Here is a 25,466-nt window from a genome sequence, read left to right on the forward strand (position 1 = left end):
CAAAAACAGAATACGGTTACCAACTTAGAAGTTGAGGGAAAGAACGTTTATAAACCAAATGAGATTAGAAACTGTTTTCAGAGCTATTTCAGGAGACTCTATGCACAAGGGCCGGTGAACGAAAAAGAAATTGAAGAATTTCTTTAAAAATATGGATTACAAAAAATCTCGGAACAAAGTAGAGTGACTTTGAATCAGAAGATAACGGATCAAGAAATTGAGGGAGCCATTCAAAATATGCAATTGGGAAAATCTCCAGGACCGGATGGACTGACCTCCAGATACTACAAAGTTTTGAAAGAATGGCTTATGCAACCGTTGAAGGAGGTCTGTAACGAAATTTTGGAGGGGAAGAAGGCACCTGAATCGTGGAAAGAAGCCTATATTACACTTATACCAAAGACAGAGACCGAGAAGAATCAGGTCAAGAACTACCGCCCTATATCATTACTCAATGTGGATTACAAAATTTTTGCAGACATTTTGGCAAAAAGATTGAAAAGAGTTTTGGTGGGGGAGATTCATAAAGACCAAGCGGGCTTTCTTCCAGGAAGACATTTGTCAGACAATGTGAGAAATATAATAGACATTATGGAGTTACTGGAAGTTAATATTAATACTAAGGCAGTATTAATATTTGTGGATGCGGAGAAAGCCTTTGACAATATTTCTTGGAGTTTTATGAAAAAGAATCTCCAAGGGATGGGGGTAGGCCAAGGTTTTGAGAATGGTATAAGTGCAATTTATTCTGAGCAAAAAGCAAAATTGATTGTAAATAATGTGGTTACAGAAGAATTTGCTATTGAAAAAGGGACACGACAGGGATGCCCAATATCCCCACTACTTTTTATATCTGTCCTGGAGGTTTTACTAAACATGATTAGAGAGGACCAGCTGGTTAAAGGGATTCAGGTCGGAGCTAAACAGTACAAATTGAGAGCATTTGCAGATGATTTAGTTTTAACTTTACAAGAGCCAGACACTAGTACGAAAAGAGTTTTAGAACTAATACAAGCATTTGGTCAAGTAGCAGGTTTTAAGTTGAACAAACAGAAAACGAAAGTACTGGACAAAAATTTAACAGCTGTTGAAAGGGAAAAGTTTCAGAGTGAAACGGGGTTAATGGTAGCAAAGAAGGTGAAATACCTGGGGATTAATTTGACATCTAAGAATGTGAATTTATTTAAAGATAACTATGAGAAATGCTGGTCAGAAATTAAGAAAGATCTAGAAGTATGGTCAAATTTGAGACTTTCCTTGTTAGGCCGTATTGCTGTTATTAAGATGAATGTCTTGCCTAGAATGTTGTTTTTATTTCAAACATTGCAGATTTTAGACAAAATGGATTGTTTCAAGAAGTGGCAAAAAGACATATCTAGATTTGTCTGGCAGGGCAAAAAGCCCAGAATAAAATTTAAGATATTAACTGATGCAAAAGAAAGAGGGGGGTTTGCCCTGCCGGACTTAAAGTTGTACTATGAATCAGCGGCGTTTTGCTGGCTGAAAAGCTGGCTGCTTCTTGAAAACACAGACATTTTGGATTTGGAAGGGTTTAATAACAGATTTGGCTGGCATGCATATATATGGTACGACAAGGTAAAAATTCATCAAGGTTTCAAGAACCATATTGTTAGGAAAGCATTGTATAAGGTTTGGATTCGATATAAAGATTTGTTGGAAAACAAAACCCCCAGGTGGCTGTCACCAATGGAGGCTAAGGAAGTGAAAAAACTTAATATGGAATCCAAATGGCCAAAGTACTGGGAAATTATAGAACAGGAGGAGGGAAAAGTGAAATTGCAGAGCTATGAGAAACTGAAGTCAAAAGTAAGAGACTGGCTTCATTACTATCAGATAAATGAAGTCTTCAAACAGGACAGGAAAATTGGCTTCCAGGTGGAGAGGTCAAAATTAGAAACAGAGCTATTGGAACCCAATACTAAGAACTTGTCAAGAATGTATAACCTGCTGTTGAAATGGAATACACAGGATGAGACGGTTAAATCAGCTATGATTAAATGGGCACAAGACATTGGCCATAACATTATGTTTGCTGACTGGGAACAGTTATGGACCACCGGTATAAAGTTTACGGCATGTAATGCCTTGAGAGAGAACATTATGAAAATGATTTATAGGTGGTACATGACCCCAGTCAAGCTTGCAAAAATTTACCATATGCCCGATAATAAATGTTGGAAATGTAAGGAAACTGAAGGTACTTTCTACCACCTTTGGTGGACGTGCCCAAGGATCAAGGTATTCTGGGAAATGATTTATAATGAAATGAAAAAGGTGCTTAAATGCACGTTCGTGAAGAAACCAGAAGCCTTCCTCCTGGGCATGGTAGGCCAATTGGTGTCAAGGAAAGATAGGACGTTTTTTATGTACGCTACAACAGCAGCAAGAGTACTATTAGCGAAGTATTGGAAGACACAAGAACTACCTACACTGCAAGAATGGCAGACTAAGGTAATAGACTATATGGGACTGGCTGAGATGACCGGCAGAATCCGTGACCAAGGGAAAGAGACGGTGGAAGAAGATTGGAAGAAGTTTAAAATTTATCTTAAGAACTGTTGTAAAATTAATGAATGCTAAAATGTTTTGGGTAATGCAAAATAGAATTGCAGCGATTAGCAATTGGATATGAGAAATAAGATCTAAAGAAAGTATTATATTGAAATTAGGGGATGCTGAAAAGATTGATAACAGGGATGCAGAAAGGGGAGGTATGGGGAAGTCGCTGAAAGAAGGCTTAAGAAATGAAAGGTTAAGAAATTATACGTGTTTACGTGTTTGTATGTCTTGTATTGTGTTGTATTGTCTTGTATTATGTGTGGAAAAAACCAATAAAATTAAAAAAAAAAAAGAATCTGAGATGTATGTAATGAATGAAAAAGAAAAATGAATATTTTTTTTATAAAAAAGAAAAAAAAAGAAACGCCTGCTTCCCACGGATGCAAACTTTCCTAAGGGTGCAAAACTGAGTGCGCATGCGTGAACACACACACACACACACACAAAATCAGTGCAAAGCATTAGGGAAGAGGACAATTTGGGGGAGAAGAAGAGCATTTGCATAATAAACGCCAGCTAAAACAACCCTGGAAAGCAATAACCTTGAGCGGCAATTGGGCGATTTCAATAATTCATCCCTCTAATCAAAACTGCGAGCGAAGCAGGGCGACGACAAGGAAATGCACTTCGGGCGCCCAGAAATCACTTCCAGCTGGTTTGCCTCCCTCACCCTGCCTCCAAACACACACAGAGGAGAGGAGAGAAGGCAGAGGCTGAACTCAGTCCAATGTGAAAAAAACTTAGGACTTCTTCTTCCCACTCAGTGAAGCTTTTCCCCAGAAGCTGCCAGCACGGGCTCAGCCCTTCCAACCAGAATCAGGGCCGGCTGCTTCAAGCTGGCGAAGGCAAAACTGCAGCTTGCCACAGATGTGAGAAATAGATCTTTTCTGGCAAGGGAATAGTTTATCGCAGCGGGTTCTGAGGCCAAAACAAATCTCTCGCTCCAGAGCCAACACAAAACCAAAACCTCACATAAAGAAAAAAAGCCTTAGGAAAACTTGAAGGTTGCAAAACAGGATGCCTAGTGGTCAGAGGGCCGACTGAGGGTGGGGGGGAAGTAGTTCAGTAGGGAGAGCACATGCTGGCAGGGGCTGATGGGAGCTGTAGTCCAAATCATTTTTTTTTGGCGGGGGGGCACCAGCTTTGCAAAGGCTGCTCTACAGAGAGCCTTCTCTCTCTCAAATTCGCTTCCAACCTTGCTAATACAAAGACTACGAATTTTTCCTTTATTCCTCTTCTCAGCGTTAAAAATGGACTTGGAGTTCTGGGTCGTGCTAGGAAGACTATCTTGGTTTCTGAGAGATCATCTCACTCCCTTAGATACCCAGTGGGGGGGCCTGCTGCAGAAACCGTCCTATCAGGAGGTCCATTCCACACAATGCGGGATTTGGGCTTTTAGTGTTAGTGGCATTAAAACTTTGGAACTCCCTCCCCTTGAATATTAGACAGGATGCATGCAACATCACATCATGCGGAAAAGACTGAACGGAGGGCATTCAGCAAAGGTTATATTTTCTGAGAATCCTCCGGGAAAATAATCTCTCAAAGGACCTGTTGATGGCATTTTACCACTGTACTGTTGAGAGTGTATTAACTTATGGTCTGTGTGTGTGGTTTGGGAGCTGCACGGTCAGGGAAAAAACCAATGCTGTCCAGGGTTGTAAAGACTGTGGAGAGAATAATTGGGTGCACTCTTCCCACCTTGGGTCAAATCTACGCTTCCAGGTGCCATAAGAAAGCTGCAGAGATAGCGCAGGATAGTGCGCACCCCGGAAATGATCTCTTTCAGCTTCTGCCTTCTGGAAGAAGGTCCAGGGTTATAAAGACTAGGACTAGCCACCTGAGAAACAGTTTCTATCCAAATGCGATTTTGGTTTTAAACGCAGTGTAAGGTAGTCTCTATGGGAATATACTGCATTTAATTATGGGGTATCAAGAGTTTTAGGGGGCTAACCAGGCTGGGATAGCAGGCTTGTTGGTTTTTGAATGTCTGATGTAGATTTTTTTCAATTTCATTGTTCTGTATGGGACAATGACAATAAAGATTATCATATCGTAACGTATTCTTGCAGGCCTGAAACAATCTGCAATCAAAAAAACTCATCCCTAAGACTATTCATAAGCAATCAACTCATGGCAGGGCACAAGAAAAGCGTGATAAAACTCCCAAGATCAAAGGCGACAAAACAAATGGCAAACATGGAACCAAGAGCTACATTTTGGGCTTGCACAAGAGTTTTGCTTCCTTTGAACCACTGCATCGCCCTGAGCACATTAAATGCAGGAAACTGATAGCAGCTGAAGCCCAAACTGTCTGTGCTCCATATCTTCCAGGGTGGAAAAGAGGAATCAACCGACACTCTGGCTCTCAGGTCTGAGCTGGGAGTCTTGCAGCCTAAAAGGGGTGTCAGAGTGGAGTCTACCCACTTTGGTTTTCTGTAGACTTTTTAGGTCAGCGCAGGTTGGGCTTAGGATGTAATAGAACCACAGAATTGTAGAGCCGGAATATGCAGTTGGCCCATAAGGGAATCAAACCTGGGACCTTGGCATTATCAGCACCACGTTCCAACCAACTGAGCTATCCGAAAACCTTAACTGCGATCACGGGTTTGGATGGCACACTAAGCCAAACCTGAGTTAGTGGCTGCCCTGAACTGACCTTACAGGCCTGGAGTGGAGCAGAGCGGCTGCAAACTCCTCCTCCTCAAGAGCCAACACAATTGCAGTGTCACACTAAACCATGGTTTAGTGAACAGCAGAAAATGAACAGCAAACCATGGTTTAGTGAACAGCAGAAAATGAACACCAAACCATGGCTTAGCGAACAGCAGAAAATGAACACCAAACCATGGTTTAGAGAACAGCAGAAAATGAAACCAAACCATGGTTTAGTGTGTAGCACGATGTGTGAATGGAGCCTCTGCATGCTCAGGTCTCAGAGCCCTCTTCAGGTAGGCATGGATAGGAGTGCAACCTCAGCTCCTGTGATTTGTCAACGCAGCGAAGCCTCTAGATTGGACTGGCCTTCTGCCCTCGTGTGGTCCACTACAGACCAGGATCCTCCATATGGTCCAGTTCAGGGTCCAGTTCCAAAGATGAACAGCAGACACCTTGGATTAAAAACAGAATACCTACCCCAAGTCTAGATTCTGGCACAGCCTCAGCTGGACACCAACACGGTACACGTCACCAACTTCCATACTCTTACACTTCCTTGCAGGGGGTTGGACTAGATGACCCTTTTCAACTCTACAATCTTGATCTTATGATACTTACTGGCTCCTGGAAGTAGAGCTGATAATCAAAGACAGGTATGGATTCAATCCTTTTCATTACATCCACTGTGGGATCTGAAGGCTTGTAGGGAGTATTCAGTCCAGCCACTGCCCTGAAACATCGCAGCAAGAAGCCAGAGGGCAGTGTTAGTCTGTGGCTGCAAAAAGTAACAGTCTTCCGGCATCTTAAACATTTTAAATAAATTTAGTTACAACCCCTCCCGAGTGAGACAGATCACTGCTCTGGCCAAGAAATCCTGCTCTTGATTTTTTATTTTTTATTTGCTCCCCTTCATCTTCTTTTTTTAAAATCATTTTTATTAAGTTTCCCATTTTAACAATCCAATCCAATCACCACATTAAATGTTCCAAATTATACAAATACATGTCAAATAGTCCAAATATTCTGCCTGAATTGTAACTTTTTTGTTGGGACTTCCCATGCTTCAAGTTCGGTTGGGGCTCTGATCATCTCATATCTCTGCTGCCTTGGATAGTTTTCCAATAGTTCCTTTAAATCTTCCTGTTGTTAAATCTTCCTTCTTTCATGGCCTCTGAGTTGTTTCCACGAGCGAGTTGAAGTAAGCAATGACGTGTTTCTGTGTTGATTTTATGTGTATGATTCTCCTCTGTTGTTGAAGTATCTCCTCACACGCTGGTGTTTGTGCCGAATCAATCCAAAAGTCATATCTCTGCTGGCAGACGCCATCTTCTCTCAGTTCCAATGAAATCAAATCTAGGCGTTTGCTCATTAATAACCCTACTCTTCATTTTGAACACAAAGCTTTGGCTTGATGCATCAAGGATTGGTCACAAGCATAACAAGTCAAACTACAACTAACCCAGAATGCGGCTGCCAGACTGGTGACTGGAAGCAACCGCCAGACCATATAACATCAGTCCCATAGGATCTATATTGGCTTCTAGTACGTTTCGGAGGACAATTCAAAGTGTTGGTGCTGACCTTGAAAGCCCTAAATGGCCTTTTCCCAGTATACCTGAAGGAGCGTTTCCACCCCCATCGTTCTGCCCGGACACTGAGGTCCAGCTCCAAGGGCCTTCTGGCAGTTCCCTCCCTGCGAGAAGTGAGGTTACAGGGAACCAGGCAGAGGGCCTTCTCGGTAGTGGCGCCCGCCCTGTGGAACACCCTCCCATCAGATGTCAAGGAAATAAACAACTACCTGACATTTAGAAGACATCTGAAGGCAGCCCTGTCTAGGGAAGTTTTTAATGTTTGATGTTTTATCGTGCTTTTAATTCTGTTGGGAGCCGCCCAGGGAGGCAGGGGGAAACCCAGCCAGATGGGCGGGGAATGAATGAATAAATAAATAAATAAATAAATAAATAAATAAGGCCAGGTTCCCCTACTTTACATGTTTATTCTGAGCAAAGCACAGAGGTTTGGACATAGCACCCTGGGAATAATTTGCTAACACCACTGCCCAGGTAAGTTCAAGATACTAATGCTATTTTGTTAGGAACACAGTGTGCTGGGCCCGGGGGCTAACCCAAGCAACGCGGTCCAGGTCTGGTCCTGAATCCAAGGATTCCACGAGGAGTCAGTCCAACAGGGCCAAGGCAGGAAACCAGGCTAGGTCAGGCACAGGATCACAGGCAGGTTCCATCAAGCAGCAATGTTGCTCCCGCAACCTGGGGCAGGGTCCGACAGCCTTTTATCTCTGTTGGGGTAACGGCCGGTCCTGATCCCCTGGTGACTCACCTCCCTGTCTCACCCAAAGGCAAGCACTCCTTCCTGACAGTACTCTGGTCTCTCCTTCTCTCAGACCTCAGTCTCTGCAGCTCGGGAGACATCGGTGGGTTACTAGACCCAGAGGCCGCCTCAGCCTCCCCTGACCCAACCGGTAGTGGAGCAGCTGTAAGTGATGACCCAGCTGGAGGCAAGGAGGTCATCCCCGCATCTGGAGCCAGGGCAGGCTCAGGCCCCTGACTCGGCCCAGCTGTTGCTTGTTGCAGGGGAACCTGTGCTGTCTGGGGCTCTTCAGGATCAGGCCCCAGACTTGGTTCAGATGCCGCCTGAGGCAAAGGATCCGGTGCGGACTGAGACTCCTCTGGTTCTGAGTCCGAGTCCCAGGCCATCAGACACAGGAAGCTTCCTCACCCCATTGGTCCATCAAGCTTGGTACTGTCCACACTGAGCACCAGCAGCTCTCCAGGATTCTAGGCAGGAGTCTTCCAGCCCTACATGGAAGTGCCACTGGGGACCGAACCCAAGACCTTCTGCTTGCAAGGCAGAGGCTTCCCTGCTGAGCTGCGGCCCTTACCTTCCCAATGCTGACTTGTTTTTTTCTCTTAAGTTGTGTGCATGGTGGAGGTTGAGAGGAACTGCTAAATATGTTGATTTCCCTTAGAATTAAAAATGCTGCACAAATGCTAATTCAACTCACCTGACTCGCTCTGGGTAAAGAAGAGCCATGTGCCACACCGTGACACCGCCCCAGTCGTGGCCGATGAAGGTAGCTTGGGCGATGCCCTGAAGGAGAACGGAAAAAGCAGTGAGCTGACGCAGGGCTCGGAAGCTCCCCCTCCCAAAAGCGCAAGGCATGTTTCCTGCGCTGCTGCTCTTCAAGCAGCAATATGCAACTTAACGGAAGGTATAAAAATATAATAATAATAATTTATTATTTATACCCCACTCATCTGGCTGGGTTTCCCCAGCCACTCGGGGCAGCTTCCAACAAAATATTAAAAACAATACAGCATCAGACATTAAAAACTTCCCTAAACAGGGCCGCCTTCAGTTGTCTTTTAAAAGTAAAATAGTTGCTTATTGCCTTGACATCTGATGGGAGGGCGTTCCACAGGGCAGGCGCCACCACCGAGAAGGCCCTCTGCCTGGTTCCCTGTAACCTCACTTCTTGCAGCGAGAGAACTGCCAGAAGGCCCTCGGCGCTGGGCTGGGCTGAGGCCATTTAGGGCTTTCAAGCTCGGCACCAACACTTTGAATTGTGCTCAAAAACATACTGGGAGCCAATGAAGATCTTTCAGGACCGGTGTTGTACGGTCTCGGAGGCCGCCTCCATTCACCAGTCTAGTTGCTGCATTCTGGATTAATTGCAGTTTCCAAGTCACCTTCAAAGGTAGCCCCACGTAGAGCGCATTGCAGTAGTCCAAGCGGGAGATAACCAGAGCATGCACCACTCTGGCGAGACAGTCTGCGGGCAGGGAGGGTCTTATCCTGCGTACCAGATGGAGCTGGTAAACAGCTGCCCTGGACACAGAATTGACCTGCGCCTCCATGGACAGCTGTGAGTCCAAAATGACCCCCAGGCTGCACACCTGGTCCTTCAGGGGCACAGTTACCCCATTCAGGACTATGGAGTCCTCCACCCCCCCCACCCCCCCAAAACAGTACTTCTGTCTTGTCAGGATTCAACCGCATTCCATTGGCTGCCATCCATCCTCCAACCGCCTCCAGACACTCACACAGGACCTTCACCGCCCTCACTGGTTCCGATTTAAAAGAGAGCTGCTTTATATATGGACAATTCTCGTTTTGTTTGGGGGTCCCCTGCATACATAAGCCCACTCTGCTCTGCCCCTTTATGTGATGTTTTGGCGCTACTTCCAGCCTCGGCTCTGTGCAAGCAATCACATGTCATTCGGACGTACTTAATATCAGAATTGCCTGTACTGCGGCAGCACAATTATCTTTTGCGAAAGGAAAGGCTCACGAGTCTTGGGCACAGATTAAAAACAGTTCATCGTCACCTGGTAAAGCTGTTATTGGACTGCACCACTTCAGGTGTGGAAGTGCAGGCCTGAATCTGCATGGAAAAGCTCCCTTAAACACTGAAATTTAAGCTCTGAGCGTAGAACGGGGTGGGTGGATTTATCAGTTTCAGTTTCTCATTTTTCCTGTCTTAAGAGCAGTTCTCCGCATTTCCGCATCAGTTTGTGAATGTGTTTTGTTTTTAAGTGCTCGTGAAAATTCATGCTAATATGCACATCTTGATATGCAGTTTTGCCTGTTGTACAGATTTTTGCAGGGCGTTCCCCCCATCGTATTGCATTTACCCACATAACTTCCACTAATATGCATGTGAATGCACATTATACGCATTTTCGGTACACATTACTTGGGCTGGAGAACTGAATCGCAAAATTCGGAGAAGCGCAAAATTTGCAAGATGGCTTTGTTTCAGTAGCTGTTTAAATTTGTATAGAGTGGTACCTCGGGTTAAGCACTTAATTCGTTCCGGAGGTCCATTCTTAACCTGAAACTGTTCTTAACCTGAAGCACCACTTTAGCTAATGGGGCCTCCCGCTGCCGCCACGCCACCGGAGCACGATTTCTGTTCTCATCCTGAAGCAAAGTTCTTAACCCAAGGTACTATTTATGGGTTAGCGGAGTCTGTAACCTGAAGCGTATGTAACCCGTGGTACCACTGTATACCACCCTATAGCCACAGGTCTCATGGCAGTTCACATGGGTTATTTCATTAAGTGCGAATTACTTAAGCTCACCTTTGAATGCAAATTGGATCAAATCTCTCCCCCCAATCCCTTGACTGGAATGTTTCTCTTGGACAACTATGTGCCATGATAATGTCTTTTGTTTATAGTACAAGGCAGCATTCACTCCTGTAGCCCCCACCCCCTGCCCCAAAGTTTGTCATGGTACAGTCCAAGAGTCTACCAGCATGTGATGAGAAGGGGAGATATCCCTAAGGAGTGCTCAGTCCTGTAAAGCATGGCCTCCCGAAAAACAAACTCTGCCCTGGGTTGAGGCTCCAGACCAGTTTGTCTTTTTACGCTGGCCCAGAGCCAGGCCAACTCAGAGGGGATGCCTTGCCAAATTATCTTGAAAAGGAGTGGGGCAAGGAAAAAAAGCTAAACTCCAAATTCCAAGCATCCAAGCCCTCTCCTAACTTGAAAGGGCCATTCTGGCTTTTAAGAGCCATCTGTTTGCTCAAGATACGGCTTCATTCGAGACACAGCTTGCATCCACTAACCCTTTTCCTCGCTTATTCCGAAAGCCCGTGGAAAGGAGACTCACCTTGCTTGCTCTTTAAGTCCTAAATTAGCCCTGGCAAGAGGCAAGCTCCTTTGGAGTAGTTTGGCTCAGCCTCAGCGGCTGCCCAGGGAGGCCCCCAGCGCCCGCAAAGGGGTGCGTCTTTCATGGAAACAGCCCTTTCTCCCTCACCCCAGATCTGAGCCTGCCAAAACCTGCTTTGCCAATCTACGTTTTTCAAGCCCTCAGGAGTGGGGTGACTGTGCTTTTCAACTTTTTCTTAAATGACCCGGAGTCAGGGTGGTGTCCAAATTTGCTGGTGCTACAAAATCGTTCGGGGCGGTAGAAACGGATTGCGAGGAGCTCCAAAAGGCTGCCTCTGAACCGGGCAATAAAATGGCAAGTGTGGTTCTGTGTAAGTAAATGTAAAGTGTTGCAAAGTGGGGCAAAAAAATAAATCTTAACTTCACATGTACATTAATGGAGTCATAACTGGTAGCAACTCACAAGGAAAGAAACCTTAGGACTGCAGTGAATAACTTTTTGAAGATGTTGGCCCAGGGCTCTTCCTTATTATTCACGTTTTATCCTGTATTTTAAGCTGTTTTTTGTTGCATCAATTAAGTGTTTTAAATTTGTTGTTAGCCGCCCTGAGCCCATTTTTCTGAACTGGGAAGGGTGGGGTATAAATAAAAATTTATTATTATTATTATTATTCCTTGTTCTGATGCTGGCAGCTCCTTCTCTGTACTTAGGTAGTTGCCAAGGTAGCTAATCCGGCATAGAATCAAAGGCGGTTGCTTTATCCTGGGCAGACTATTTGACCACCTACCCTAGCATTGTCTATTTCCACCTTCCCTAGCCTGAAGTTCTCCAAAAGCTTGGGACTGCAAATCCCATCAGCCCTGGCAAGCAAGGACAATGGTCAGGGATGATGGGAGTTGTAGTCCAAGACATGGGGTGAGGGGTAGGGCGAGGCAAGCTGGTCTACTCTGACTGGTAGCCATTCTCCAAAGGCTTGAAGAAGAAGAAGAAGAAGAAGAAGAAGAAGAAGAAGAAGAAGAAGAAGAAGAAGAGTTTGGATTTGATATCCCGCTTTATCACTATCCGAAGGAGTCTCAAAGTGGCTAACAATCTCCTTTCCCTTCCTCCCCCACAACAAACACTCTGTGAGGTGAGTGGGGCTGAGAGACTTCAGAGAAGTGTGACTGGCCCAAGGTCACCCAGCAGCTGCATGTGGAGGAGCGGAGACGCGAACCCCGTTCACCAGATTACGAGTCCACCACTCTTAACCACTACACCACACTGGCTCTCTTGAACAGAGGGAAGCTCCCTCCCCACCGGCAATCATCTACTTGCTACTTTTCAAAAAACAGGAGATGCTTAAGGCTGAACCTTCTGCACAAAAAGCATATGGGCTGCCACCAAATCACAGCGCCTCCCTTGATCGTTCAAGTCCGGTTCTCTTCCCATTGCAGCAGCAAGCAACGTTTTAGCAAGCAGACATTTGAATGACGCAGTGAGATAAACCAGACACGTGATCGGCTTTGCCTTTATAAATGCATGCCTTTGACTGAAGCAAAAAAAAAAGGACCCCTGGACGGTTAAGTGCAGTCAAAGGCGACTATGGGGTTGCGGCGCTCATCTCGCTTCAGGCCGAGGGAGCCACTGTTTGTCCACAGACAGCTTCTGGGTCATGTGGCCAACAGGACTAAACCGCAAACAAGAGCAGCGCACAGAAACACCGTTTACCTTCCTGCCGGAGCGGTACCTATTTATCTACTTGCATTTTGATGTACTTTTGAACTGCTAGGTTGGCAGGAGCAGGGACTGAGCAATGGGAGCTCACCCAGTCGCGGGGATTCAAATCGCCGACCTTCTGATCAGCAAGCCATAGGCTCTGTGGTTTAGACCACAGTGCCACCCGTGTCCCAGCTATCATCCTAGATGGCTTTAGAAGAGTGATGGAAACCAGATTGCACAGAAACACTGTTTACCTTCCTGCTGCAGTGGTACCTATCTATCTACTTGCACTGGTGTGCTTTCGAACTGCTATGTTGGCAGGACCTGGGACAGAGCAATGGGAGCTTCACTCCGTCTCGGGGATTCAAACTGCTGACCTTCCGATTGGCAAGCCCAAGAGGCTCAGTGGTTTAGACCACAGCGCCACCTGCATCCCTTACCTTTGTCTGAAGCAACAGGGCGTGTGAGCATGTGTTCCTTATAAATTAAGTATCCACATTAATCCAACCTGCGCTGCATTAGCAACTGATAGTTCGGAAGAGAGACAAACGCCTAGGAGCTGACAAACAGTTGGTGCCTGACACCCTGGATCCTTTGGGCCCTGGGAAGCTTGAGATACAACTCTGCACAAGGACACACACAACCCTTCACACATGCACGTCAGCTGTAGGATAGGCGTCCAGCGCATCCCCCAGCAAAGAACAACGGAAGGAGCAAAGGGTCCCCTGTTCTGTCATTCCAGCAGCTTCTATCAGCCTGCTTTGGGTTCTCAGCCTCTCCCTGGGAGCCAAGGCTCTCTGCTTCTGCCTCATCAGCAGCCGCTGTCCCAGCCTGGCGTGGCAAATTCCGTTTGATTGAGCAGGCTCTTTCGCTCAGCCTCCTGCACGAGCCGCACAGGCAGCCGGCTAATGAGATGGCAGCAGCTTCTGCTGCAGCAGCAAAAAAGGAAGGAAAATCAAGGATTGTTGGGGAAAACAGCAGCAGCAGCAGCACGGAGGTCTGGCCTGGAAGATGGAGGGTTTGCGCAACAACAGGCCAGGAACAAGGGCAACCGTAGTAATAATCACAGGAGCAATGCCTTAAAGTACCGTATTTTTCGCTCCATAGGGCGCACCGGACCATAGGGCGCACCTAGTTTTTTTTTGGGGGGGGGAATAAAGAAAAAAAATTGTTTCTCCCCCCCCCAGCCCCAAAGAGCAAAGAAGCTTGGCTTCCTCTTTAGCCATGCACAACCTGTCCAGCCGGGAGAGGCTGCGCGTGGCTTTGGCAGAAGCCAAGAGAGCAAGTGCAATGGATCCCACTCACTTTCTTGGCTTCGTTTTTAGCTGTGGGGCTGGGGCGGGGGAAACCCAAGCTTCCCCCGACCCCAGAACGGGTCCGGGAGCGGCGGCGAGGTTGTACGCAACCTCGCCTTCACTCCCGGAGCTTGCTGCTATCCGCAAGCCTTGGGAGCCCGGCGGGCACTCCCACCGCGCTCCGAAGGCTTGCGGATAGCTTCCCGAAGCCTGGATTCGCTCCATAGGACGCACACACATTTCCCCTTCATTTTTGGAGGGGGGAAAATGCGTCCTATAGAGCGAAAAATACGGTACATGGCACTGTAGGGGAGGATATTAACAGATAGGATTGTAAATTGTTTTTATATGCAACAACGGCAGCAAGAATATTATCGGCACAAAAATGGAAACAAGAAGAATTACTGACGAAAGAAGAGTGGCAAATGAAATTAATGGACTATGCAGAATTAGACAAACTGACAGGAAGGATTCGAAAACTGCGGGACCAGAGACTCTTAGAGGACTGGAGTAAATATTTGAACTATTTGAAAAGCAATTGTAATAAACAGATTACATTAGTAGGACCGCAAGAAGTTCTGTAAGGAGGATTAGGTGAAATATTGCAAGGAAGAATATGAAGAAAATTAGGAGTTAAGGACAATTAAAAGTAATAGAGAAATTAATAGAGAAATTAAGAAACGCAGATTAAGTGATAAGGAATGGAAAATCTTCAGAAGTAGTTGACGGAAGTCTAAAATATTGTATAAGATAAGAATGTATGTTAAATGACTGTTGGAAATGATATGTTAAAAAATTAATAAAAATGTATAAAAAAAGAGAGAGAAATGCAAAGCACGGACACTTTGGGTGGTTTCGTTCTGCAGGGCTTTTCCCACATGCCCTAGGGGACATTTCCATATGTGATCTGATATGTTGCCTGCATGCAGCCCATTGCAAGCCCTCAAACCTGCCAATTTTTACAACCAGTCCTGAAAATTTGAAGAACTCGAACCCCACTTTTCCAAATACTGCCCCCCCTGCAGGGATGGTACCACTGATTTTCTGGGAGCCACTGATCCACACTGATGGGCACCAGGTTACAGGGATTCAGGCCGTAGCGCTACTTGGAGATACCACAGGGACTGAACCAGGGATGTTCTGCATGCAAGGAAGATGCTCCACTGTTGAGTCACAGTTCTCCCCCTTGTGTCAAAAGACAGGAGGGCACTGAGCCTTGTAGACATAGCTCCCAATACTGGACAGGCTATTGGCTACGCCCATAGGGACCCAAATTTGCAATTATTACAGAATTTTTCGCTCTATAGGACGCACTTTTCCCCCTCCAAAAATTAAGGGGAAATGTGTGTGCATCCTATGGAGCAAATGCAGGATCCTTGGCTTCAGCGATAGCAACGCAAAGCCTCCGAAGCGCAGAGGGAGCGCTCCCTCCGCGCTCCGGAGGCTTCCCGTTGCTTTCGCTGAAGCTGGGAGAGCAAGACTCTCCTGGCTTCAGCAGAGAGGGAGAACTGCGCAACACCCCTTCAGCCAAGCGGGAGGAGAAATGGAAGGGGCCCTACAGCCAAGCGGGAGGAGAAACGGAGCCCCTTCCATTTCTCCTCCCGCTTCGCTGAAGGGGCGCTGAGCAGAGAGGGGGAGAATATTTTTTTTCTTGTTCTCCCCCTCTAAAACAAGGTGCGTCCTATGGTCGGGTGCATCCTATAGAGCAAAAAATACGGTATTTTTAAAACAAAGGTGGCCAGGGAGCAGCAGCCCCCCAGATCTACAAAACCTCAGCTAGCAGACTGATTGTCTGCAATGGTGGGGCTGACCCTGTGAAGAACAGTGGAAACTCAAATACCATTTTTTTTAAGGAATGTAAGAGACAATCTCCTTCTGGCATTTTGGTTTCAAAAACCTTTCATGAGGCTTCATACGCTGCCATCGCCGCAGCAGCTGAAAGGCAGTGTTAATTGGATTTCTCATGGGCTTCTGTAGTGTCACAGAAAAGGCTGAAATCTAAGCTCTCTTATCAGTCCGGGATCCTCTGCACAGTGGCTTAGTCTCTGCATCAATTATGTGACCATTTCTCCATTTCAGACTCTGGCAGGCAAAAAACACCACACACACACACACACACACACACACACACACACACAGAGGACCGTTTTTCTGCCACACGCCACACGCCATCTCCAGAGTCATGGATCTAAAGAATATTCAGATGGATGGAAAATTAACAAATTGCACAAAGCCAAGTTCAGAGAATATGGGGCCAGCCGGGGCAGCCAACGCAGATTCTCTTCCCAGCGCAGAAGCTGCTGCGCACTCAAAGTTCTCCCATCACAAGAACAGAACAACAGCCCTGTTGGATCAAGGCAGTGGTCCATCTAGTCTAGCATCCTGTCCCGAGAATGGCCAGCCACATGCCTGTGGGAAATCTGCAAACAGGATGAGCACATGCTCCCATCCCGTGGCTTCCAAAAACTGGAGCCCTAAATGGCCTCGGCCCAGTATACCTGAAGGAGCGTCTCCACCCCCATCGTTCTGCCCGGACACTGAGGTCCAGCGCCGAGGGCCTTCTGGAGGTTCCCTCCCTGCGAGAAGCAAAGCTACAAGGAACCAGGCAGAGGGCCTTCTCGGTGGTGGCACCTGCCCTGTGGAACGCCCTCCCACCAGATGTCAAAGAGAACAACAACTACCAGACTTTTAAAAGACATCTGAAGGCAGCCCTGTTTAGGGAAGTATTAAATGTGTGACATTTTAATGTATTTTTAATCTTTGCTGGAAGCCACCCAGAGTGGCTGGGGAAACCCAGCAAGATGGGTGGGATGCAAATAATAAATTGTTGTTGCTGTTGTTGTTGGTACATATTCAGAGGCATCCGTGGAAGAGATGAGCCCCATGAAATCTGGCTTACAGCGTGTAGGAAGATACAGTCATTCCTCGGGTTACAGACACTTCAGGTTGCATTTTTTCGGGTTACGGACCCGCCAAAACCTGAAAGTACCGGAATGGGTTACTTCTGGGTTTCGGGGGTCTTGCATGTGCAGAACCGCTAAATTGTGCTTTGTGCATGAGCGCTGAATCGCAACCCGCGCATGCGCAGATGCACCGCTGTGAGTTGCGAATGCTGCGGGTTGCGAACATGCATCCTGCACGGATCACATTCACAACCCGAGCGTCCACTGTACAGCAAAAGGCTACGTCTTCTGTTGCACAGAGTCAGCCAAAGGGTTATGTAAGAATGCAAACAGAACTTGCTGGATCAGGCCAGTGGCCCATCTAGCCCAACATCCTGTTCTAACAGTGGCCAACCAAGCTCCCTTGAAATAAGAATTTCAATTGGTGAGCCAGCCAGCCAGTTAAAGGCAATAGGCACACCAAGCAGGGTTCATAAATTTATTTCGGGATCCCCTCTCTGGTCATGGATTCTCTTATAACACACTCAATGGGAAATCTGTGAGTAGGACCTGAGCACAACTTTCTCCCCTCCTGCTGTTTCTAGTTGGTGCCTCCAAGACATAGCCGGAACCTCTAATTTGAGGTTATTTTATGCTTCATTTAAATAATAGTAATAAACGCATGCAAACTCCCTGAAGAATCCGTGTGTGTGCAAGGTTCCCCTCCACTCGCCCCAGGTAGGGCCCTACTGTTATAAACAGAGGTCTCTGCATCTGGGCAACACTCCAAACTGGGATTGCAGGAAGGAAGAACAAAGGTTTTGATGTTTGATGCTGTGTTTTTATTATGTTGGAAGCTGCCCAGAGTGACTGGGGCAACACAGTCAGGTGGGCAGGGCATGAATAAAATTATGATGATGGCAATTAAGCTGCTCCAAGAAACTATCTGAAGAGAAGACAAAAGAGTGTTTTTAGCATGTATTTTGTGCTTTTTTATATAGTATTTTTAAGTTGTGGACCGCCCTGAGATCTGCAGATGAAGGGTGGCACACAAATATAAATAAGTAACTAAATCAGTAAAATAAACAAGAATGCTAGTGGCGTTCTGGTTGCGATAGTTCTTGCTCTTGCAGCCAAGGCTTCAAACGAGAAACCCCCCAGAGATGCATCACACAATATTAATTAAAAGCCAGAAATGCATTTGCAAACAGCCGAGAGCTGCTCAGAAAAGGAGAGGGATTTGCTCTCCCAGCTCAGGGAGTTGAACAAACAAGCCACATTAATTAGTGGGCTAATTATTAGAAAACTAAAGAAAGATTTCTCTTATCTAATGTGTGTTATCTTAGGAAGCAAAGCTAGGAGAAACTCTTTCGACTGCCATTTAGCTGCACGGACGACCTTTACAACATCGAAAGGCAGCATATAAATGTTTTGGACAAACTCGGCTTGGTGGGGGCAGAACCCACATACCCAAATATTTTTTTAGCATCGTGCATCTCACAGGATGGACAGATTAAAATAAAGGAGGAGTTTACCAGGAGTGCATTGTTCTAGATTACTCCCCTCCCGGGATCAAAGTCACGGGTCTTAACTTTCCTCCGTAATTATTTCCGGGCAGCAGATGGCGCGAGGGACGTTTAATCAGCAAGCAAATTAAGCAAGCACCTCCCCGCAAGCAGGTCGCTCATGCCGATTTTCATAGTTAGCGCTTATGGAGTACTTACATGTTCAAAGCCCTGCCCTGGAAAGTTAATTAAATCTAAAGCTGGCTCCTGCCAGAGAGATTTTGCTTGACGGAGGAGGCAAGGGGGTTAGCAAAGATAAGGAAAGAAAGTTTGAGGGAAATGTTGGTCCTCTTTGTGCAGCGGGGAGCGCAGCACCCCAAAGACAGGACACTTACTATAGCGCATGCCAGAGCATGCAGGAGCCTCCAGAGTGGGGCAGCTATGGTATCATGGAGCATGCTGAAGGAGAGTCTGACCAAACACCAGGAAGAACTTTCTGACGGTAAAAGATGTTCAGCAGTGCAATGGACTCCCTTGGAAGGTGCTGGACTCTCCTTCATTCAGAGGGTTTTCAGCAGAGGTTAGAGGGCCATCTGCCATGGATGCTGAGACCCTACCTGCCCACGGACTGTCTCACCAAAGTGGTGCATGCTCTGGTTATCTCCCGCTTGGACTACTGCAATGCACTCTATGTGGGGCTACCTTTGAAGGTGACCCGGAAATTGCAATTAATCCAGAATGCGGCAGCTAGACTGGTGACTGGGAGCAGCCGCCGAGACCACATAACACCGGTCTCGAAAGACCTACATTGGCTCCCAGTACGTTTCCGAGCACAATTCAAAGTGTTGGTGCTGACCTTTAAAGCCCTAAACAGCCTCAGTCCTGCATACCTAAAGGAGTGTCTCCACCCCCATCGTCCACCCCACTGAGGTCCAGTGCGGAGGGCCTTCTGGCGGTTTCCTCACTGCGAGAAGTGAGGTTACAGGGAACCAGGCAGAGGGCCTTCTTGGTGGTGGCACCCGCCCTGTGGCACACGCTACTATTTTTACTATTTTACACAACTATTTTACCTTTAAAAGACAACTGAAGGCGGCCCTGTTTAGGGAAGTTTTTAATGTTTGATGCTGTATTGTTTTTAATATTCGGTTGGAAGTTGCCCAGAGTGGCTGGGGAAACCACCCTGTACATTACCCTTCAGGTAATGTAACTTTCGGGTTGTGAATGCGAAAAACCTGGAAGTGTATACTTCCAGGTTTTGCTGCGCACATGCGCAAAAGCAATTCCTCATGTTGCAGACTTTTCGGGGTATGTACGGACCCCTGGAACGAATTAAGTTTGTATCCAGAGGGTCCACTGTATGCAAATTAAAAGTGAAATGGGGGGGGGGAGGAAACGAAGAGCCCTGCTGAATCAGCCAATGGCCCTAGTCCAGCATCCTGTTCTCACAGTGGCTAATAATAATAATAATAATAATTTATTACTTATGGATTTCCCCAGCCACTTTTGGCGGCTTCCAATGAAGATTAAAAATACAACAAAACACCAGACATTAAAAACTTCCCTAAACAGGGCTGCCTTCAGATGTCTTCTAAAAGTCAGTTGTTTATTTCCTTGACATCTGATGGGAGGGCGTTCCACAGGGTGGGTGCCACTACCGAGAAGGCCCTGTGCCTGGTTCCCTGTAACTTGGCTTCTCACAGCGAGGCAACCGCCAGAAGGCCCTCGGCGCTGGACCTCAGTGTCCGGGCTGGATGATGGGGGTGGAGACGCTCCTTCAGGTATACTGGACCGAGGATGTTTAGGGCTTTAAAGGTCAGCACCAACACTTTGAATTGTGCTCAGAAACGTAACCAGATGCCCCAAAGGGAAACCCACAAGCAGGATTCGAACACAAGAGCAACTCTCCTCTCCTATGTTTTCCAGCAACTGGTATTCAGAAGCACTGCTGCCTTTTCCTGCAGAGAAAAATGTAGCCAAAGAAACTGCCCCCACCTCCTGTTTCATTTTACACAACACAAGCAATAATGATCAGAGACCTGAAGGCTTGTAAAATCATCTCCTCCCTCAACTTTCCAGGACGCTTCCTCACTGCTCAAAGCTTGGCATTTCACAGAGAGGGCAAAAAGCAATTTAAAGTTGGTCTAGGCTTTTCAGGGCTGCCTGGGTCTGTGCTTTAGGCCTTCAGGAAAGCAATGAAGCACTGTTTTTTTTCTCCTGCAAACCATGAACCACCCTTAGGAAAGCAGGCAGCCCAGCCCAGCACCAAAAGAGAGCATATTAAGTAGCTATTGATTGGGCAAACAAAGACCATCAGAATTGGGGTCAGGGGGCTGAGAACAAAAGCGCCTCAGCAATTTTATTCCTGTTTGCCGCGGAGGAAATTCAAATAACCTCAGCAAAGCCAGCGACGGGGTTTGGGGTGGGCGGCAGGAGTTGGGCAGCAGCTGCATCCAAAGGCGCAGAAAAGAACAGAGCAGGAAGGAATCTAGAACTCTCTTGAAATCATTAATCCGTTCTGAGAGTCCATTCGACTCCCAAAACCATCCGAAAGCCAAGGCGCGGCTTCTGACTGGCTGCAGGAGGTTCCTGCACTCAAGCGGAAGCCAGGTCGGACATTCGGCTTCCGAAAAAGGTTTGCAAACCGGAACACGTTACTTCCGGGTTTGCGGCGTTCGGGAGCCAATTTGTTCAGCAACTAAGCTGTTCTGGAACCAAGGTTCCACTGTATTGACTGTCAGAATTCCTGCTCCATGATTGCAGTCATGGGATTGTTGTCTATCACATGACGGTGTATGTTTTGACTCCACAGAGTGGGAAGTGACAGAGACAGGATGTTTGTGTTACTGTGTTCCGTGAAGTGCGACTATTGGCCTTTGTCCTTTTTCTCTTTGCTGTCTGATGCTAGAGAGGGAGCCATGTTGCAGTGCTCTGTGCGTGTTTATATGTAAATAAAGTAGATTAGCCAAAATGCTGAGTGGCTGAGGTCTGTCATACAAGGTGCGCAAACTCTGTGGATCCCTAAGTGTGCCGATGTCTGTTGGCATTGGTCGCTGTGATGTTCGGGCTGAAGAAAGCTTATGAAGCTCCCGAACGAACGACCAGGAGGGAGAGAACATGCTAGTCAGGCATGTGTCTCTGCCAGGGTCCTATTCAAGTGTAGGCAGAACTCCTGAGACAAGGTCACCCAATAGCTGCAGGTGGAGGAGCAGGGAATCGAACCCGGTTCACCAGATTACGAGTCCACTGCTCTTAACTACTACACCACGCTGGCTCTCCCCGTCACTTGGCCTGTGCTCTAGGCGGGGACCAAACACCATCCGCTAGGTGCGCTCCTGGTGGCCAATCAGATGCCTCTATTGGGAAACCGGCAAGCAGGACCCAAGCACAAGAGCCCTTTCCACACTTGTGGTTTCCAGGAACTAGCATTCAGAGGCATCATTTCGTCCAGCTGCATAGGCAAAGCAGACATCATGGCTAGTAGCCACAGATAGCCCTCTCCTCTGTGAATTTATCTAATCTTCTTTTATAGCCTGCGGACCTTGCCAACAATAGTTAAAGCTCTGGTTTTCCCAGTAGTGATGTATGGAAGTGAGACCTGGACCATAAAGAAGGCTGATTGCCGAAGAATGGATGCTTTTGAATTCTGGTGCTGGAGGAGACTCTTGAGAGTCCCATGGACTGCAAGAAGATCAAACCTCTCCATTCTGAAGGAAATCAGCCCTGAGTGCTCACTGGAAGGACAGATCCTGAAGCTGAGGCTCCAAGACTTTGGCCACCTCATGAGAAGAGAAGACTCCCTGGAAAAGCCCCTGATGTTGGGAAAGATGGAGGGCACAAGGAGAAGGGGACGACAGAGGACGAGATGGTGGGACAGTGTTCTCGAAGCTACCAGCATGAGTTTGACCAAACTGCGGGAGGCAGTGGAAGACAGGAGGGCCTGGCGTGCTCTGGTCCATGGGGTCACAAAGAGTCGGACATTACTAAACAACAACAATTATTTATTATGTTTATACACTGCCCTTCTTCAAGAGCCCACAGGGCGGTTTACAACACCAGTCTAGGTTGGTGGCCCTCGCTGCTTCCTGTGGCAGTGAGTTCCATAGTTTAATTGTGTGCTGCATGAAGAAACGCTTCCTTTTATCTACCCTGGATCTTCCAACATTCAGTTTTAATGGATGTCCAACGGCAGGAGGGAACCACAATGGGAAAAGGAAAGTCGCTCCTTGTCCCTTTGTAGACACACAAACGCTCTACACAAAGCCACACACAAGAGCAGTGACATCGCTCCGCAGCAGATCAAGGTCACTGCATGAATTAAATATTTAAACCACCAGCGTACGTTCATTCGCTTTCACTAATTCTGTTAATGCTGCTTTCTCCCCTGCTACCCCGCACTGCTTTATCTAATGTCATTCCAAAGTCCTTGCTCCACCAACTGCTGAACTTTCACTCCTGCAAACAAATTATTCAGGCCGCAGCCATGCCAGCAAATCTCGCTCTTCTGAGGGCACCGAACAGTTACTGACCTTAGAAAGGAGGTGTGGAAACAGATGACAGCGGGCCTTTTCCGTAGCAGGGGAGAGAATCTGTCAACACCGCAAACCAGAGTCCCTATAGTGACTATAGCTAATTTTCAGCGGAGGAAGGAAAAGTGTAAATCTAGATAAAATTGTGGGGGTATGTTATTTCATTCTGATGAAGGTGGCACTGTGCAGGTGCTGAGCAAAACCTACATGTAGGTGCAGGCACCAAATCCACCATAAGTTGCCAGGTGGCATAAGCATAGCTGTCAACGTTTCCCTTTTTTAAAGGGAAACTCCCTTATTCAAATAGGATTCCTCGCAAGGAAAGGGAAAAGTTGACAGCTATGGGCATAAGCTGCATGGGCATTGGTACCAATTGGGCCCGGGAAACAGACTTATTTCGGTTCTGCTGAATTTTACTGCCCTTATCTTTAGTATATTGTATCCCTAGTGTGTTTTATTCAAACTGTGTTGTTTTACTGAGTTGCATTTTTCTAATCTAGTAAATTGCCTTGGATTTTTTTTTTTAAATGAAAGGCATTATAAAAATATTTAATAAATACAGTGGAACCTTGGTTCCCGAACTCAAAGTCCGTTCGACTTCCAAAACGTTCGCAAACCAAGGCGCGGCTTCTGATTGGCTGACTGGAAACAATGCCAATAGCTGAAACGGACATTCAGCTTCCAAAACACGTTCGCAAACTGGAACACTCACTTCCTGATTTGTTCAGGAGCCAAGCCGTTCGGGAAGCAAGGTACCACTGCAGAATTAAATTTAAAAGACATAAGATGATAAAAAACATCCTAACTTGTTGCCTGAATGTCAACCAATTTGGAGTGCCACCACTTGTGAGTACCTTTTGCCATATTTGCCCCCCTCTCCACATTTGAAGGAAGGGGCAGCGGGTGCAAGTTTCTCAGCAGAAGACCTCAAATACTGGGAAGTGTCCTCTCAGCAACTAAAAGGCACAAGACTAATAGCTTATTTGACCCACCAGTTCTTTAGGAGAACTATAGTGGGCCCTGTAGGAAAGTGCAGAGAGGAAATCTTTATTTATTATTATTTTAGAAAAATGGAATTCTTTGGTAGAACAGCGTGTCCAAAAAAAAAACACAACCTGTCCTAAATCTTCTGCAAGATATCCGCAGCAAAAAGCAAAACCTGCCTAGGTCAACAATTCAGCTTAACAACCCCACCAACACTTCAAACACTCTCTCAAGATATACGCACCTACCTCATTTTAATAAATCCTGAATTGATTCCTTCCTTCCAACAGGGCCAGCAATCAGAACTACAATCCTAATTATATTGTCAAAACAGATTAATGTCTCCAAAGAGGTTAAAAGGAGGAATCGTTATTTAACTTTGGAGGCGGGGGTTCGGGTGACCTCTCTCTGTGTTCGAGACCTGGCCGTTTATCAAAAGCAAAAAGCAAAAGGGAAGCTGTTTTATCCAGGAAGGTCAGAGAAGCAGGATTGGCATATTTCAACCAAAACGACGTGCAATAATTAATCCGCTTCGTCGGCAAAAGTGCACCAGGACCAAGCCTTGGATGAAATCTACAACTGGCTCGATCAACGTGCTCTATTACGTAGACATTACTCAAGAACGTTATAAGAGATATATATAAAAAAGAAGTCGTATTTTCAAGAAGGGAATGCAGCTTAAGCATCAGCAGCTTAAGCACTGAAGCAGCATATTTCAAAAATAAAAACACAACCAGATTTAAATGGCATGGAAGAATCACCCCAGAGAGAGCTCATCAGGTTGAAAAGGAGCCTGAGGCTTCGATCTAGAATTTCAGCAATTTCTAGGTGGCCTGCACAGAATGGAAGATGGCAGGATCTCCAAGGATGCACCATATTTTTCGCTCCATAAGACGCATCAGACCATAAGACGCACCTAGTTTTTGGAGGAGGAAAACAAGAAAAAAAATATTCTGAATCTCAGAAGCCAGAACAGCAAGAGGGATTGCTGCGCAGTGAAAGCAGCGATCCCTCTTGATGTTCTGGCTTCTGGGATAGCTGCGCAGCCTGCATTCGCTCCATAACACACACACACATTTCCCCTTACTTTTTAGGAGGGGAAAAGTGAGTCTTATAGAGCAAAAAATACGGTATTTTACGGGGAGCTGGCACCAGGCCTGTTGGCAGGCCAACTCTGCGTTACAAAGATGCCTGCAAACGTAACATTTAGGCTGGCAACGTCGACCCTGCCAGGTGGGAATCCCTTGCAGACAACCGCTGTGCCTGGAGACAGGCTGCCAGGTCATGCATCCACAGCACTGACAAGAGATGGAATGACCGCTGGGAGGAGCGCAGAGAGAAGAAATGTCATGGCGCATCTGCATCGGCACAACCGGATGCCTTCATCTGCCCCGGCTGCAGCAAAACATGTCTCTCCCTTATTCGGTCTCTACAGTCACAGCAGGCGCTGCAACCAGCGTTCGAAACTCCCGTTGTTCTAGGCGCATTTTGTGACAAGGGATTTCATTAGCGCAAGCAGTTTCTGAGCTCTGGGCGCAGTACTGCCCCAAAGATTTCAAATTAAAACTGCAGAGTGGAAGGAAAGGAGGACCGTTTTCTGCCTCCCCACTTCCAGCCGCTCTCTGAAGACTCGAGAAAAGACCCTCTTAAGAATATTAGGGGGCGGGCGGGCAGGGGGAGCATGGCTTTGTTTTTTGCAGTCTT

The 25,466-nt window shown here is 46.7% G+C and overlaps 2 protein-coding genes across 3 annotated transcripts in view; both read right to left on the reverse strand.

The window, feature by feature from the left end:
• Positions 1 to 25,466, reverse strand: part of PTK2B (protein tyrosine kinase 2 beta) — a 358,085-nt gene that overhangs the window by 85,651 nt on the left and 246,968 nt on the right. The gene's annotated exons all lie outside the window — the stretch shown is intronic.
• EPHX2 (epoxide hydrolase 2) overlaps positions 1 to 25,466 on the reverse strand; it is a 110,023-nt gene that overhangs the window by 29,490 nt on the left and 55,067 nt on the right. For both annotated transcript variants that reach the window (XM_053383810.1, XM_053383809.1), the window contains 2 exons: positions 8,261 to 8,346; positions 5,857 to 5,968 (listed from right to left, as the gene is read on the reverse strand). In XM_053383810.1, the coding sequence (XP_053239785.1) occupies positions 5,857 to 5,968; positions 8,261 to 8,346 (198 nt within the window). The remainder of the gene's footprint in view (positions 1 to 5,856; positions 5,969 to 8,260; positions 8,347 to 25,466) is intronic.

This window comes from Podarcis raffonei, chromosome 3, assembly GCF_027172205.1.
Source record: "Podarcis raffonei isolate rPodRaf1 chromosome 3, rPodRaf1.pri, whole genome shotgun sequence".
Lineage (NCBI taxonomy): Eukaryota > Metazoa > Chordata > Lepidosauria > Squamata > Lacertidae > Podarcis > Podarcis raffonei.